At 44.1% G+C, this 17,582-nt stretch overlaps 2 protein-coding genes across 2 annotated transcripts in view; both read left to right on the forward strand.

Moving 5' to 3' along the window:
- LOC308282753 (cAMP-dependent protein kinase type I-beta regulatory subunit-like) overlaps positions 1 to 12,151 on the forward strand; it is a gene marked incomplete at both ends in the record, with an annotated part of 131,256 nt that extends 119,105 nt beyond the window's left edge. The window contains 2 exons of the mRNA XM_080723140.1: positions 7,337 to 7,397; positions 12,102 to 12,151. Of these exons, the coding sequence (XP_080579266.1) occupies positions 7,337 to 7,397; positions 12,102 to 12,151 (111 nt within the window). The remainder of the gene's footprint in view (positions 1 to 7,336; positions 7,398 to 12,101) is intronic.
- A 1,270-nt stretch (positions 12,152 to 13,421) lies between these two features.
- Positions 13,422 to 17,582, forward strand: part of pdgfab (platelet-derived growth factor alpha polypeptide b) — a gene marked incomplete at both ends in the record, with an annotated part of 24,465 nt that continues 20,304 nt past the window's right edge. Inside the window, one exon of the mRNA XM_080723141.1 lies at positions 13,422 to 13,482. Within this exon, the coding sequence (XP_080579267.1) occupies positions 13,422 to 13,482 (61 nt within the window). The remainder of the gene's footprint in view (positions 13,483 to 17,582) is intronic.

Raw genomic sequence — 17,582 nt, forward strand, 5'->3', positions numbered from 1 at the left:
GAACATTATGGAACCAAATGGAACATTATGGAATCAGCTGGAACATTATGGAACCATATGGATCCTGAGCCGAGAGAGAATCGGGAGGTCGCTGGTTCGACCCTCGGCTTACTCGGTCAATGTTTGGATGCAGGGCAGGAATTTCATGGAGGCCATGAAGGCCATTGGCCGCTGTTGCCCCTCAATTTGGCCTTGTGCCCCTCAGTTTGGCCTTGTGCCCCTCAAACCAATGGCACGACCTGCACGATGCCACAGTGGCCTTAATGCCCAAGCTGACGGTACCACTCTCTCCTCTGTCTCTTCCTTGTCAATATGTGTCCCAATCTCACTGAGAGCCAGTCATCTCGGAAAGTACAGCTTTAGACAGGGACTGAAAATACCTTTTTTTTTTTTTTCTCACTAAAATGTGATAAAGCCACTAAAGCATTTCATAAATTTCAGGCTACATTTCACTTAAACGCCAGAGCTTAACTCTGCATGTAAATAAGACTTTTTTTAATTAATGTGAGAGATCGTCAGGTCATTTGCAGGTTAGAAATTTATTTAGAACTTGAATATCTCAAAAGTAGTATTTCAGCATGGCATCATTCTATAAGCCATATCTTCAAAAAATGAAAATGAATAAAAATCCAATGAATGGCTCCCAGCCAAATTGGGACACATATGTAGACACAGTAGACACCAGTGTCTCTTTATTCTTGTCAGTGTTTTTTGTTGAGATTTTGAAAGTCCCCATCTTCAAACCAATCCAGTGACTTTGATTGGTGCAAGACCAATTATCTATTTCACTGCAGATTAGGTTATCATCCTTAACCCTTAAATTCAACAAATTCTTACAATGGACTGGCATTTTGGCCTTTGTGCCCTCAAACAATGGACTCACACCAAAGGCCAAGTGGCCTTGCCCCTAAAATGTCAAAATTCCAGGCCTGTTTGGAAGCGTCCCTGAGCAGGGGTCAAAGGTGAAACGGGAAAACGCTCGCTCACTTTTGCCCAACATTTCCCTCTTATGATCATGCCCATAAATGGAATGCTAGGGGTGATGCAGCTAGAGCACTTGCCTCGTCTCTGATGCACACCGGAGGTCCGTGGGCTCCAGGGAGGGGTGTTTAATAAGGCCACGATGTCGTAACCTTATCATGAGAGATGGCGGCCAAGCGTCCGGGGGCGCCCCCGCCCCCCCATAACCACATCCATGACAACTAATTAGTAAACAACGTAATGACATTTCCTCTGATAAAACAAAACACTCATTCCATTGTTGTGCGCCCCCGCGACTCCGACAATGCCCGCCTTGTTGTGTTCCCCCGCTGGCATCCGAACACACGCGCGGCGGCAGACAGAGGTGTTAACACGTTGACAGGCCACAGCAAACAAACAGAACACGAGACCGTGGGGGGAGGAGGCGTGCGTGTTCCTCGTTGGACGGAGATGAAGGCTGAGGTGGGTTTAGACTGGCCCCGCTCCACACCACAGCCCTTTGATGGTTCCACCTCAAAGAGACACGGATGCGCACGCACGCACGCACTCGCGCACACACACACACACACACACACACACACACACACACACACACACACACACACACACACACAGGTATTACTATACTTGTAAGGACATACAATTTTATAACTATTATGACACAGTATGTCCGGTTACATCTCTCCTTTCCGACATGTCTCCATTCCGACATGTCTCCTTTCCGACACTAACCCTATACCTAACCCTAAACCTAACCTCTATGGAAGTGTTGCCACTCCGACAATAAGAAGTCAATGTCGGAGTGGCGACATGTCGGAATGGAGGGCGCCCCCGCAATATGTCCATACAGTATATGGGCATTCCCAGATAAGGGCTTAATATTGATGACATCAGGGGTCTCCAACTCTCCATACGTGGGCATACAAGGGACAAGGACGGCCATATATGGAGAATATATGGAGAGGTTTTCATACTGACTGCTCCCTACGGTCGCAATTTATTTGTTTGTTTTATCTATTTATTGTATTATTTTTTGGTCGGGGGGCGGGGATTGTTAACACCAACCCTGAATCCGAAAAAAGCAGATGTGCAAGCCCACGACGCGAACAGTACTGTATAAATCAGGAGTACCTCGAACACCAACCCTTAAACATAACCCTGCCCTACATGCCTAACCCTAACCCTAACACCAACCTGAATCTTCCCCTGATTTCAAGTCTGAACCCTAAAACTCTTTTTAAACACACGCGCACACACACACCACGCGCACACACACACACACACACACACACACACACACACACACACACACACACACACACACACACAGACACACACAGACTCATCTCTGGGAAAGAGTGAGGGGTCAACTACAGTGGTGCTCAGTAGAAGTGGAAGAGGAGCTGGGGAATGTGATACATGGGTGGGTGCGCGGTGAGAGTGTGAGGTCCTTTTTTTTCTCTCTCTCTTTCTGTCTCATTTCTTTTTTTTTTTACTTGGGCTGGAGAAAGAGAACGCAGAGGAGACGATGTCTAGATAAACAGAACACAAGATAACAACAAAGAAAGAACAGGATTTGACAAATTAGACAAGCCCTTTCATATACTATACCCGTTCAAGAATGTATCCCCAGAAAACCCCTATGGTCCTGACATATGTAAGCCCCCCCTCCACCCCCCACCCAGCCTCATGAATCAGGTCCGCTGTGTAATATAACGTAATGTCATGTCATGGAAGCATGATAAGCCTTTAAGCCCCTGCAAGGCCTGTCTGAGTTCTCCCATTTGGGATACTATGAGACCCTCTATCACCCCCATCCAGGGGTGTCGCACCAAATTCTGTGCCCTGGGTACAATGTTTCTATGTCAGTGGTTCTCAAACTTTTTCATGTGAAGGACCCCCAAAATGATATATATTTGGCCACGGATCCCCCATCTCAAAATATTCAGTTCCAGGGACCCCCCCAGAAGCAAAATGTTAGTTACAAATGTTTGCTTAAAAATAAATGTATTCAAAGATTTGCACACATTTTTCACGACTTTTCAAAAATAGCAGATATACAAGCTCGCAGCGCGGCACTCGGTGCCGCGCTGTGAGCTTGTATATCTGCTATTTTTCAATAGCTAAAGTATAAAATAATTAAGGCCCCCTCCACCTTGGGCCCTAGTAACTCAGTCCCACAACTTTTCCCCCCCTTGTGACGCCCCTGCCCCCACCCCGTACAGAGGAAACGGGACAGGGCGGTGGGTGCGACGCCATCATAATACGTGTACGAGTAGTAGGGGTGCAACAGTTAATCCGACAGGTCCATTGTATTGTTGACCGGAGTCACTCAGGGCTCTATACTAGGGTGTTTTCTCTTTTCTGTTACTGTGAGGAAAGCTTTTGCTTAAAATAGTTGATCGATAAGCTTTTAACGGGGTCGAACATTCAAAGAACCGGAAAAAGTAATTGATAAGAATATTCACTAAGAATGGATTGAGGCCTTCAAGGGCTTAGCTACAAGTGCAGCGTAACGCACAAGAGTGTTTGTCTTTCGTAACGAGCACAGTGTCTCTTACCCCCCGGCTCAACCGGGCGCATCAACGCTGTGAACGCTCCCTTTTTAATCAATGAAGGGTGCCGACGTCGACGTTGGACGCTCAAATTCGCCCCGGTTAATTTTTATGCCGCCGTCCGACGCCGGCACGCCGCCGTCTTTTTGGTGGAGCCCTGGCCTTAGCTGCGGGGGGGCAAACAGCAAAACACAAGTAGCAGGAGCCAAAAGGGAAAACAGATTGCGTTTTGCCTCACGCACACACGCATGCACCAACAACACACATGCTGTACATGTACACACACACACAGAGGCAGGATCATGCACAGCGCGCACAACTCAACCCAACCCAACTCAACTCAACTCAATCACTTATCCGGGAGGGAGGGAGGGAGGGAGGGAGGGAGGCAGGCGATTGCAGAGGAGAATTCCTTTAATCAAGCTGTTTACGCTTTGGAGTTGAGCGCTGCCTTGCTTGGGAAACATTTCTCCCCTTTTAAGAGAAAATGTGATATGGTTTGAAATTAGAGGCAGAGCCGCGGGACTCTAGGCACTTAAAACACTAAACCTTACAGCACCATATCATTTCCATATGCACAGGACAAACATGGGGCAGGCCAGACCATCTTTTTCTCACTCTTTTTCTCTGTCTGTTCTCTTTCTCTCTCTCTCTCTCTCTCTCTCTCTTCTCTCTCTCTCTCCCTTTCTCCAGGGGCGTCAATTGGGTATGGCAGGGGTATGCAGCTGCCATACATACCCTGGGTCCAGGGGGGAAAATAAAAGTTACCTTTAAATATAAATCCATTAATGTCTCTTTGTCTATCTGTATTATGTTGTTAAATTACAGTAAAATAACTACAAAATTTAACAAAAATGGTCACTTTAACAAGGTATTGTGGCACGTTTAACATGCCAAGTTTAGCTGCACTTGAACAACCATTCCAGGCTGCCTTATCCAGCCCAAGAAACCGTAGAAACGGGGGGAAATAGAATGTACTTCTTAAGGTATGGCAACATGACTGGTGTCTATACCTTAGCAGGTTGCCATACCTTAGCTTTTTCTGAACTGACGCCACTGCCTCTCTCTCTCTCTCTGTTCTCTCTCTTCAGATCTGGGTTAAAAAGTAGGAATACAGTAAAAGATCCTCTACACGTTCATTTTCCCCCGAGAGTGTGCAAATCTAACCGAACGGACCCGTAACTCTGAGAGCGTACAAAAATGGAGCCGTATTGTATTGAGTTGTTTTTTTTGCAGTGTTTGAAAAAGTACAGATAGGGTCTAGACTTGTCAGGAAGTACCTGATGCTCACAGGCACCGGGGGAAAGTCCCCCGTTTAGTGGGTGGGGTGGGGTAGGGTGGGCCACACACACACACACACACACACACACACACACACACACACACACACACACACTTGTATCATACCAGTAAGACTCCCTAATCGGGAGATAAGCGACCGTTTCCACAAATAGGCCAAAAGTTTGTTTTACCAATTATCAAGACATACGGGCAGTTGACAGTTTGCCATGGTTACTCATTGAAGTTGAATCTCCATATATGGAGATAACCTACGCATCACACTAAGTCTGACCTCACCAGCCCATATTTGGGCATGAGCAACTTATGTCTCCATATATGGAGATATGATGACATCACACAGTCCTCAGCCGATGATGTGGCGTGATGTCATACAATACACAAACGAGCCCTACAGTGTAAAGGGGCAATTCTTGCCAGGAAAGAAGCATTTCTTCGACTCAGACCTTATCGCCAGGGTTGGCTTATAGCAGCTGTCGGTAGGACCATATATGGATTCTGTTAGTGTGGATCTCCTAACAGGGCATCATCTGGGATACAATCCCTTTTATGCCCATATATGGAGATCCCTAACAGAATCCCTTTCATGCCCATATATGGAGATCCCTAACAGAATCCCTTTTATGCCCATATATGGAGATCCCTAACAGCATCCCTTTTATGCCCATATATGGAGATCACTAACAGCTAACAGAATCCCTTTTATGCCCATATATGGAGATCCCTAACAGAATCCCTTTTATGCCCATATATGGAGATCCCTAACAGAATCCCTTTTATGCCCATATATGGAGATCCCTAACAGAATCCCTTTTATGCCCATATATGGAGATCCCTAACAGAATCCCTTGTATGCCCATATATGGAGATCCCTAACAGAATCCCTTTTATGCCCATATATGGAGATCCCTAACAGAATCCCTTTTATGCCCATATATTATGGAGAAATCCCTGCTCTGAGTATCTGACATCAGTGTGATGTCACCTGTTTATGCCCATATATGGAGATCCCTGCTCTGCGTATCTGGTTGCTATGGTAAACAGTTGGTTGCTAGGGTAAAAAAACATGGTTGCTATGGTAAACAGTTGGTTGCTAGGGTAAACAGTTGGTTGCTAGGGTAAAACCATGGTTGCTAAGGTGGTTGCTAACGTACACTAACAAACCAGCAACAACAGACTGTTGCCACAGCAACGTACACAAAGGTTTGTGTACACATGTGGTGTGATGTCATACTGATGCGGAGATATGAGCAGGGCAAAGGTGTGACGTGTGACGGACGGACGGCCGGTGGAGGTTTTCATAGTAAACTGCTCCCTTACGGTCGCAATAAGCGACCGTTGGTCGCTTATCTCCTGTCACACTGCTGACATCAGTATGACATCACACCGTACACAAATGACCCTTATATAAGACCGGCATTATCTACCGACAGATTAGTAACAAGATGTGAAAATCGTTGAAGGTTGAATCTCCAGATATGGAGATAACCAACACATCCCTCCATATATGGAGATAACCGACGAATCTCACTAAGTCTCACCTCACAAGCCCCATATTTGGACACGAACAACATATAACTCCATATATAGAGACATAGCTGCTGACATCAGTATGACATCACACTGCTGACATCAGTATGACATCACACCGTACACAAATGACCCTTATATAAGACCGGCATTATCTACCGACAGATTAGATGCAAGCAGGATCTCGACTCTAACACAACTCATCGGCTCATAAGCTGGTTCTCCCTCCATATATGGAGATAACCGACGAATCTCACTAAGTCTGACCTCACAAGCCCCATATTTGGACACGAACAACATATAACTCCATATATAGAGACATAGCTGCTGACATCAGTATGACATCACACTGCTGACATCAGTATGACATCACACCGTACACAAATGATGTCATACTGATGCGGAGATATGAGCAGGGCAAAGGTGTGACGTGTGACGTGTGACCGACCGACCGACCGACGGACGGCCGGTGGAGGTTTTGATACTAAACTGCGACCTGACGGTCGCAACTATACTTTTGAGGACATGTTCAGAAACATTTCTTAACATTTGTGGGGACATTTATCCCTCACAAGTAGCAAGTATGTAGCGTCGTTGTAAAACTGATTTAAACTAGTGAGAATAGCCGAACTAGATCGGCTATTTTCACTAGTCTTGTGTGACAGCCCTGTGTGAAGGAGGGCTTTACTTCACGAAAAAAGTACAAAATATGAAACTTGGAGATACGAGGGTTCTGCCCGACAGTGACGATAGTACTATACTGTAGTAATGCAAGTACCCCCACTTTCTCTCTCTCTCTCTCTCTCTCTCTCTCTCTCTCTCTCTCTCTCTCTCTCTCTCTCACTCACACACACACACACACACACACACACACACACACACACACACACACACACACACACACACACACACACACACACGCACGCACACTGAGAAAACAACAGTTGTTTAACTCCCCTTGTCCCCTGCAGGGCAGCACACTGAGGAAGAGGAAGATGTATGAAGAGTTCCTCAGCAAGGTGTCCATCCTCGGTGAGTATAATGTTTGTGTATTTTGCTCTCTCTCTCTGTGTGTGTGTGTGTGTGTGTGTGTGTGTGTGTGTGTGTGCGTGCGTGTGCGCGTGCGCGTGCGTGCGTGCGTGCGTACGTGCGTGCGTACGTGCGTGCGTGCACCTTGCATGCGTTCATTTGTGACCAGCCACCCTCCTCCGTTTCCCAGCGCGTTTCAATGCATATTTCCACATTTCGGCAATGCGGGGTGGCATGAGTGCGTGTGTGCACGTGTCTGCCGGCCGTGTTGCTGAAACGCGAGGAGGTCACAAGGTCCAGAGTGCGAGCAGTTACAGTGCAGTTGGCGCGTGCAGCGCGTAGATTAGCCCACATAAACACAGACACACGCTCCCCCACGGCGCCCCTTGGTACAGTAAGGCCTGTGTGTGTGTGTGTTTGTGTGTGTGTGTGTGTGTGTGTGTGTGTGTGTGTGTGTGTGTGTGTGTGCGCGTGTTTGTGCGCGCAGCCCTCTAATCCTCCTTCACCGTTGATGCTAAAGCACTGGCTAACCTGTCGGTTGTGTGTGGAGAACCCTATAAGCTCGCTGTCCTCTCTCCGTTGCACTGGCATGCGTTGCATACACTGCGGTATTTGGATAATACTGAGCCCATATGGGCTCTATATGGTCTGCTTTACATGGGTGTGTGTGTGTGTGTGTGTGTGTGTGTGTGTGTGTGTGTGTGTGTGTGTGTGTGTGTGTGTGTGTGTGTGTGTGTGTGTGTGTGTGTGTGTGTGTGTGTGTGCAAAGGTTGGTCTTGGTATTTAGATTAAACGAAGGAGTGCAGGCCCGTGCTGTGACGGGTTGTGGAGAACCGCGCATCACAACGTCACTTTTTTGTGGCATTGCGAGCGTTGCTCGTCATTGGCGGGCAGCACCCTGTGTCGGACCCTGCGGGTTCAGTAGAAGCGGGCAGCACCCTGTGTCGGACCCTGTGGGTTCAGTAGAAGCACAATAACAAAACATTCTTTCAGAAGGCAGCATATCTTTATAAACCGGTTACCATCAGCAGTACAACATGGTGCGGTGGCTTCATTTAAACACTTCAGCTTAGAGTTAAACATATGACATTTATTAGAAGTAACATAAACATTTATGCAATGATATTGCATTGAGTTTGGCAGATGGGCTCTGCTCTGATGATAGCAGATTTATCTGTGAAATCATAACCTAACACAGAATCTGCTATCTCAGACCCCCCAGAGCAGAGCAGAGCATAAGTTACAGATGTACATAAAACATGAACTTCCAGTTACATCATAAATTACCGCAACATAGAATACCATAGCACGATCAACATTTCATCATACCACAATCATGGAATAACCATAGCACAATCCACATGTTATCCTATCTCAGAACATTCCATTACAACTGAAGCTAAATGCCACAGGGAGGAGGCCGGGGAGGTGGAGGATTTTTCTAGCCTGGTTAATAAACCAGACCGCACAACACCACCCCGTGGTGTAGTGTGGTCTGGAGCCTCACAATTGAGAATCAATTTCCACCAGCCACCAGAAAGGGTTAGCCAATCAGGGCTGTAGGCTGTGTGGACACAAAAACATTCCCCTCTCCCCCTCCCCTCTATGACAGGCATCAAAGAGGTAGTTGTCTCTGATGTTTCATTGATTAGAGAGAACACTAACGAGCTATTGACACTTGTATGGCTCAATCAATTATTGCGGTTTACAACCCCTTTGAAGTTCAAAGGGAGCAATTAAGAGCAAGTCACCTTGACATTTTTTAAACCCCCCTAACATTACGTCAATAGGCTCTAGCCCGCCCCCCAGAAAAATAATCTCTCCCCGAAATTCCAGACTCTCTTCCCAAAACCCACAACCTGCTTTGACAGCTGAACATGTAGAATGAGCAGTAAGCAGAGGCTGCTTATAAGGACTACACTGAGCAATGAGGGCGTGTGTGAAGTAGCTTGTAGCGAATGAGAATGAAGTAAGAATGAATGTGGGCGTAAGAATTAATTAACTGTTGGCAAATGAAAGAGGGGGGGGGGGGTTCGGGGTATATCTAGGACTCTAACTTCCGTGTCCCAATGAACTACGCTGCGCTAGATTTCTCAAAAAGCCGGTCAAAGATGTGGGAGTTGAACAGCAAGATCCATCTAAAAGCGCCACACGTAACACCTAAAGCTAGCCTTACACCTAACAACTTTGGTAAGATTGTGGACAGATTTGGGAAAGATTTCTTAAAGACTACCCCTCACACTATAAGATTTGAAAAAGACTCCCCAAAGACTGTAGGATGATTTTTCAAAGATTTCAGTTGTTAGATGTGTATGCCTCTAAAGATTGTGTAAAGACTGGTTCAAGATTCCCTTTTATTTGCTGAAATATGCCTATTATATAGCCCTGTGTTCCTAAATAAATTATCATATTATTATAAAGCATTAGGCTAACCATAAATTAAAATAGCCGATCTACAAGCTCAGTCACAGCGCGTCGCATCACAGTATTGCAGTATTGATACTTTTACTTGATTACTTTTCCATCACTGCACATGCAGTGCACACACACACACCGAGCTCCGCCTTCCTCCCCCAGCCCTCTGTGCCTCTCCTCTCTCGTTCTCTCCTCTCAGTCTAGCCGGTGCAGATCGATCCTATCAACTTATTATCAACGTTGAATGTTTGGAATAATGGAAATGCGGAGAAATAACTAATAAAGGGCTGTCGTAGTAGCAGCACCAACAACGACCAGGCTGGCAGCTCAGGGCAGCGTCTTTTGGGGAATGAATGGCTTGGCTTTTGGCTTGTTCTGTTTTGGTTGTAGGCTAGGCTACGTCATTGTATTCATTCAGACTCAGCCCCGATTTGTGAAAATATTAAACCAGTTTGATATTCTCGTAACAGAATCTGGCTCTCAAGTTGGGGTAAAAATCGGGTCGGACCACTACCTCACATTTAACGATTGAGTAACGACTGAGTCACGGGAGCGCGCCGCAACTAGCCTCGATTTTATTACGATTGAGAAATCTTTTCAAAGTCGTTAGATGTAAGAGGGCCTTAACAGGTATAGCCTCCCTCGCTTGGCCAATGTGACCCTGGGCGTGCAACAAACTTTGAGCACTTTGTTCCAAGATGTAGGCCAGATGTAGGCCAGATGTAGGCCACGCTTCAGAGCCCGGACGAAGCCAGATGTTGGAGCTTAGCTCCTTCCAGGAGCACCGCTGTATCAAAAGTAATCAACAAACTATCCTATTAAAACTGGTCAAACATTTGTCCAATTTTCAAATGATATAAGAAAGAGGCAATCATTTTGAAAATAGCCGATCTACAATTGAGCAGCTATTTTCACAATATTAATCTGTGGAACCGATCCAACCAACTTTACACGTGACTCGACAGTTAGGGTGTCTTACAGGCGATTGGTAGGAAGGTTCACGAGATATGCAAAGGACACATACCGGTAGGCCTACACGCACAAACAGATTTGTGGAATTTATAGAACTAGCCCTTACCCGTTCAAAGATATGAGCTCCAAAATGATGTGCAGTGTGTGGGTTATGGGATGTGCACTGTGCATACAGTATATGAGGGATGGAAAGTAACTTTAACTGGTGCTTGCATGATAATATGTAGGAGCATCAATGTAAGAAATACCTGTTTCGTTTAATGGCTACCCCCCCCCCCCACCCCCCCACCCCAGCCCACCCACCCACCCGCCTGCACACACACCTGCCTGCCTGCACACACACACACACACACACACACACACACACACAGAGCTGGTTAAACATTTTGCCTCAAGCTAGATGCAGAATAGATGTGCCTCATGCTAGATGCAGAATAGATAGTAGATACACCATAAAAATGCTAATATACAGCATACGATTTGTGAAAGTGACAAACGGGCTTCACAGTTATGTCAGGTGTGTTCATATGCTTATGGTGATGCGATTTCAGATCAATTGCTCCAGCCACTGAGGAGAAACGCTGTGACAGACACTCAGACACTCAGACATTCGCAAAAATACCCGTTTCGTTTAATGGCTACAGAGATACTGTGTACCGATCTGCATGATTTTTGGACAACATCTGTAACAGGGCCAGACCCCCCCCCCCCCCCCCCCCCCCCCCCCCCCCCACACACACACACACACACACACACACACACACACACACACACACACACACACAGAGCTGGTTAAACATGTTGCCTCATGCTAGATGCAGAATAGATAAGCCTCATGCTAGATGCAGAATAGATACACCATAAAAACGCTAATATACAGCATACGATTTGTGAAAGTGACAAACCGGCTTCACAGTTATGTCAGGTATGTTCATATGCTAATGGTGATGCGATTTCAGATCAATTGCTCCAGCCATTGAGGAGAAACGCTGTGACAGACAGACAGACACTCACTCAGACAGACACTCACTCAGACAGACAGACAGACATTTGGAAAATTATATGTTTCATATACTGTATCCACGACTTTCCAACGCCCCATAGTGCATTGCGCAGACGCTGTACCGAGCTTCCGGCGCCGCAGCCGAGTGTGATTTACAAGCTCACAACGTTTGCATCTGCGACGCGACGTGAGCTTGTATGTCTGCTGTTAAACCGGAAGTGTGGTCCAAACCGGTCCAAATAATCTCCAGTAAACTCCTGCGGAAACAGTTGGATAGGTATGCAGATTATCACCCAAATCTTTGTCTTTGGCTCTAGCTGACATGCCGTGCCTAAGGTTGGATACAAAGGGCGACGAGGAATGTTGAGCCATGATTTCACAAATATTGTATTTCACCAACACTTCAGCCACATTAACCCTGGCGTCACTATTTAGGGCTTTTCAGTAAAGATAGATACAAATTTGAAAGCTTCGTATACAATAGGGCTTAAGTGTGAGCTTATAGACCAATTATTTGTATACAAACAGTGCGGATGCGCGCGCACCGGTGAAGCAGTAAACCATGCGGAAGTAACTACTCACAATAGAGCTAGACGCATGGCTGGACGTTCGACTGCGTTTGGACTCGGCTAGGGAGAAGATAATCAGTTGTGAACTTGTTAATAATGTCGTCGTGTTGTGCAGTGGGCTGCCAGAACCGACAAAGTCATAATAAAGATCTTAAGTTTTACCGGATACCCAGAAATAACACTCCGTACAATAGGAATCGCCGACGGCTTTGGCTGCAAGCAATCCGAAGAGACCAATGGAGCGAGGATCTCATCAACAATGCACGACTATGCAGTGCGCATTTCATAACAGGTAAATTAATTAAGCCAGTGCATGGTTCTCTAACCTTTTCATGTCAATGACCCCCAAATTGACACTTATTAGCCCACGGGCCCCCATTTGAAAATATATGCCAAGCTACAGTGATTCCCAACCATAATAATTTCAAGGAAACCCAGTTTGACTTGCATTATCGTCAATGGACCCCATTTAATGGTGTTTCTATCTCTGAGATGTTAATTTAACTCTTGAGTGTATAAATGGTACCAATTCCAGCTCTCAAAGTTACAGTACATACCCATAAGGGTAACTACTACCCCCTGGAACTCCCTCAAGAACCCCTGGGGTCCCCAGAAATTTGAGAAATGTTGTTGGAATAGATTAGAGAATCATTAGACTATCTTTGATTCTCTGTCACAGATATATTTATAATTATAAACAAATGTAACTTTCCTCCTTAATGTTTTGTACAAACCATACAGTCAGTCTGTAAAGCAAACGTTTTTGTTTTTATAGGAGCAGTATCTATGGACTATGACAGTCCTGACTTTGTGCCTTCAATCTTCGCTCACTCAAGGAAAGAACCTAACAAATCGAAAGCCAAACTTGAGAGGTAAATGGACCATGTTTATTTGCCATTATTTGAGCTTGTGCTCTCCTGTACCTCAATGGAGTAAGTCACAGCAAAGCATTATTATCTTTTCATTGTTGGATTATGTAAATGAGGAAAAATAAGCGTTAGCTCTCTCCTCAACAGATTTGAGAGGAAAAGAAAAAGGGATGAGGAACCTATTTCTCACAGACCACTGATGGATGTTGGTGATCCTCAGCAGCCCATAGAAGAGGATTCCTCTGTGGAGCCTTGCACTGGTAACTAAGAACCCCACACACTTTTATCCAGGGGTTGTCAGCGTTTTCAGGCCAAGGATCCCTTAGCAGAGACAGATGAAGCAGGGACCTCCACTGTATACTGTATCAAATTGTCTTGTACATTCAATGTTTTCATAGATGGCCACATAGTGATATGATACTGACCATGGTACTTGCTGACATGATACTGTAGTATCACTATGGTTGTGAAAATGCTTGTTTTTGTGTTTGTTTACACATGCTCTTTCTTTCCTATTAATGTTAGATTCATGTTAATGTGTAGTTTGCTTTGTAAACTTCATCTTTAGCTTCAAGTAATGTACTTGGTCTGTTAAATGTTTATCAGCCCCCCCCCCCCCCCCAAAAAAAAGTGCATTACTTTCCAAATATAGCAGATCTACAAGCTCATGCTAAGCAGTCAGCTTGTAGCTACTGTAAGTGTTTAACCACTGTAATTACTGCTCTTCTCTTTCAGAAGCCACAGTCCCAGAGGCTATCTATGATGATCTCCAATTCAAGTTCACCCAGCTTTCTACAGAGTGTGTCAACCTACGCTCGGACATCAACAAACTAAAAGATGAAAATGAGCAACTAAAAGAAAAACTGAGAAACACTGAGTTTTCCTACAGCTCAATTAAAAGTAAAGCGGCAAGTGTTCTGTTCTTCACAGGTCTAACCAGTGTTATTTTTGAGTGGTTGATCCTAAAATTTAATGCTTACGTTCCGGTTGTCCGTGCCTCTAAGAGCCTGGAGGATCATCTATTGGTTATTTTAATGAAGCTCAGATTGGGTATCAGCAACAAGGATATTGCATTTCGATTCAAGGTTACAGAATGTGATATATCCAAAATATTAAGAGCTTGGCTCCCTGTTATGAGTAAGGTTTTAAAACCTCTCATCAAGTGGCCAAGTAAGCATATGGTATTAAAAACCATGCCAAAATGTTTTAAACCCAAGTATAAACATGCCAGGTGCATCATTGATTGTACAGAGATTTTTATTAACAGACCGTCAAATTTAACTACAAGGGCTCAATCGTGGTCAAATTATAAACACCATAACACTATAAAATATTTGGTGGGGATGTCACCGGCAGGATCCATATCTTTTCTGTCACCAGGCATGGGTGGCCGAACTTCTGACAAAGAAATTACTGCAAAATCTGGATTTTTAAATCTTCTTGAACAAAACGATGAAATTCTTGCTGATCGTGGGTTTACTATTAGAGACGAACTTGCTGTACTTGGTGCCACCCTTAAAATCCCTCATTTTACCAAGGGTAAGAAGCAGCTCTCTGCTCAAGAAGTCGGTACATCAAGGCAGTTGTCTAATGTTAGAATACACATTGAAAGGGTAATAGGTAGATGGAAAAAATTCAAAATTCTATCAACTGTTATTCCAGTCAATCAGGCAGATCTCTTAGATGATATGGTAATTGTATGTGGAGCATTAACAAATCTTTGTAAGAGTGTAGTTCCTAGAAGATGAATGAATAACATGAAACTACATCTCATTCATTTCTACATTGTTCACATTGCCATTTCACAGGTCTTCTTTTTATTTGCGCACATGTGTAATGGTAACAACTTTTGCATTTATCACAGCTAATCATTTTGCCAAAGTTTGGCCTGTTACAGTGTGAGCAGACAGAAGGTGTTGCAGTGAGTGGATCCATGCTACGTGTTAACAACTCTGGCAAAATGTGTTGTTTGAAGAATAATTCAGCTTTAGGCAGGGCTGCTTGCAGCATTTCCTCATCTCTGGGAATGCGATTGATGATTACAGGTAGCTTTGTCCAAACGACAAAGTCACAGTGCTTCACATCACAGACTGCCATGTGAAGTTGGACTTGGTGGTAATACTGATGACCTTTCTTAAGTTTGAGTGATTTGTCTAGGCAGAACTGTGTGTCCTCTCCACTCCCTGTCAGGCCATCACGGTATTTGTATGGGCACTTAATTTCAAGTGTTCCTTTCCCACAACAAGAACAGCTCGTCACTCCATCTGGTGATGCCCCAAGATGCGGTCTCTCTTGCTGTACAAATAAACCACATTGTTCCACCTCAAAGTTTTGATGTTTCTTCTGCATTAATTGAATGTATTGTCGTCTTGCTGTGTCCTCATGTTCTCTTCCCCAACGGACTGCATTGCAGTTCAAATCATTGTCATTGTAGTGCATTATGTCTTTGACTAGGTTACATTTAGCTGACTCAGACTTCACTGTGCATGTGCGATAAAAGGTGGTGCTAGTTATCCTTCCAATCCTGTGTGTATGCCAGGCTGTTGATTGGGCCTGTTCTCTTGTTGTAACTTCAATGTTTATACACTGCTCATGCGATAACTTTTGCTTTAGTTTATTAAATGTTAATTCACTCCTCTCTTGTATTACATTTAAGCTAAGGCCCATCAGATCTGCATCATACAGACCTACTAGTGGCTCTGGCAGATTCTCTTCTTGAGTGTCACAGTCCTCTGTTTCTGAGGCAGTGTCTGTGTCACTGTTGTGTATAGCATTGAACACAGCTGCTTTTGGTTCCCTTGGTTTGACTTCAAGATAGACCTCTTCATCTGTCAACTCTGGGAAGGGGAAAAAAAGACAAATGATTGCCATGACAAATTTCTTATACAAAACGTTCATTCCATGTGTCATAAGTGTGTTACTTGGCAATTAATGTTTTATAGAAAAACTGATAGTGGCTTTTGCAATTCATTATCTTAAGTATTGTCAAGAATGCTTCCTCCATGTACCGGTACTACCGAGTTCTACTAATTGCATTTTGATTATAATACTGTATATGAAACGTAAGAGCATTATGTCATGTTTTGAGGCTAGATACTGGTTGACAATCAACTATGTTTATGTTGTAGCAATCTGCCAGAGGTAATTTTACCTCCCAGAGGTAATTTTTTCCGCCACTAGGTGGCGAAAAATGTTGCAGCTACAAACATGATTTGTCTTAAAGTGTTTTAATTGTATAACAAATCTGATTGTGTCATACCTTTAACATGGTCCAGTGTAGGCTTTGCTCTGGGAGGCTGCAGATGTGTATCTGTCCTTTTAGGCTTCTTAAAGATCATTTCACTCAAAAAGACGTTCTCCACCTTCCGTTTTGAGTTGTTCCACGTGCAAGGACCAGAGGTACAAGATGATTCGGTCTTTCCCATTCTGACGAACAACTCCACTTTGAACATTAGTGCAGCTGCATGGCTGCAACATGACCCCAACCTGCAATTGTTGACAGTCCACAAATACACAGATTAGTAAAACATTGTCACCATTGCATTTTAACTCTACCCAACATGTTTATCTGTAATAGGCTGCTAATTAAATCATAAACACAATTATGTAAGAAAGCGTGAAATATCATATATTATATTATTATATCATTATGTCAATATTCATTGTCCATGTAGAGAACACACTTATTTTATGAGCTCATATACAGTATGACCATAACATTGTATTACAAATGTAAACATTTAAATTCATTGTCACATTACAGGCTTACAGGTGTAAACTATTAGCCTAACATTAATTTAAAAGTTATGGAATAGTACTACTATACATACCCAGCCATACAGGTGCAATTGGCTGTCAATACACAACCATTCCTTTTGTTCAGAATAACCCACGTCTGGTACAACTCTGTTTTCTGTCCCTGTCGTTGGCTAGGCAGCACTTCAGCCTTCAGGACTACAAAGTCTTCTATTTTGTAATCGTGGAAATAGATTTCTTGCACATGTCCAGAGAGTACAAAGTTGTAGGCATCCAGGGACTTGAATGCCTTCAATTTCTCCCTTGTGAAAATGCTAGGAGTTTCAATAAGATACTCGTAAATATCTGGCCATTGAAGTGCTGGCCATTTAGTGGGATCAATAACCCACTGACAGCTAGAAAGAGAAAACGGGTCAGGCAATGATACTCCGTTTTTTAAGGTCAATTTGGCAGCATAAACCTGCCTATCGACCAGAGACAAGCTGTCAAAATATGTAGACATTCTCAGGAAATAAGTAAAACGTCCGAACTTTCTTTTTTCATCGCATTACATACGTCTTTATTAGCCCGTCATAAATAATCCAATTGATAGTCCATTCAAATG

Source organism: Nannobrachium achirus (genome assembly GCF_963921795.1).
Source record: "Nannobrachium achirus genome assembly, chromosome: 4".
NCBI classification, from domain to species: Eukaryota; Metazoa; Chordata; class Actinopteri; order Myctophiformes; family Myctophidae; genus Nannobrachium; species Nannobrachium achirus.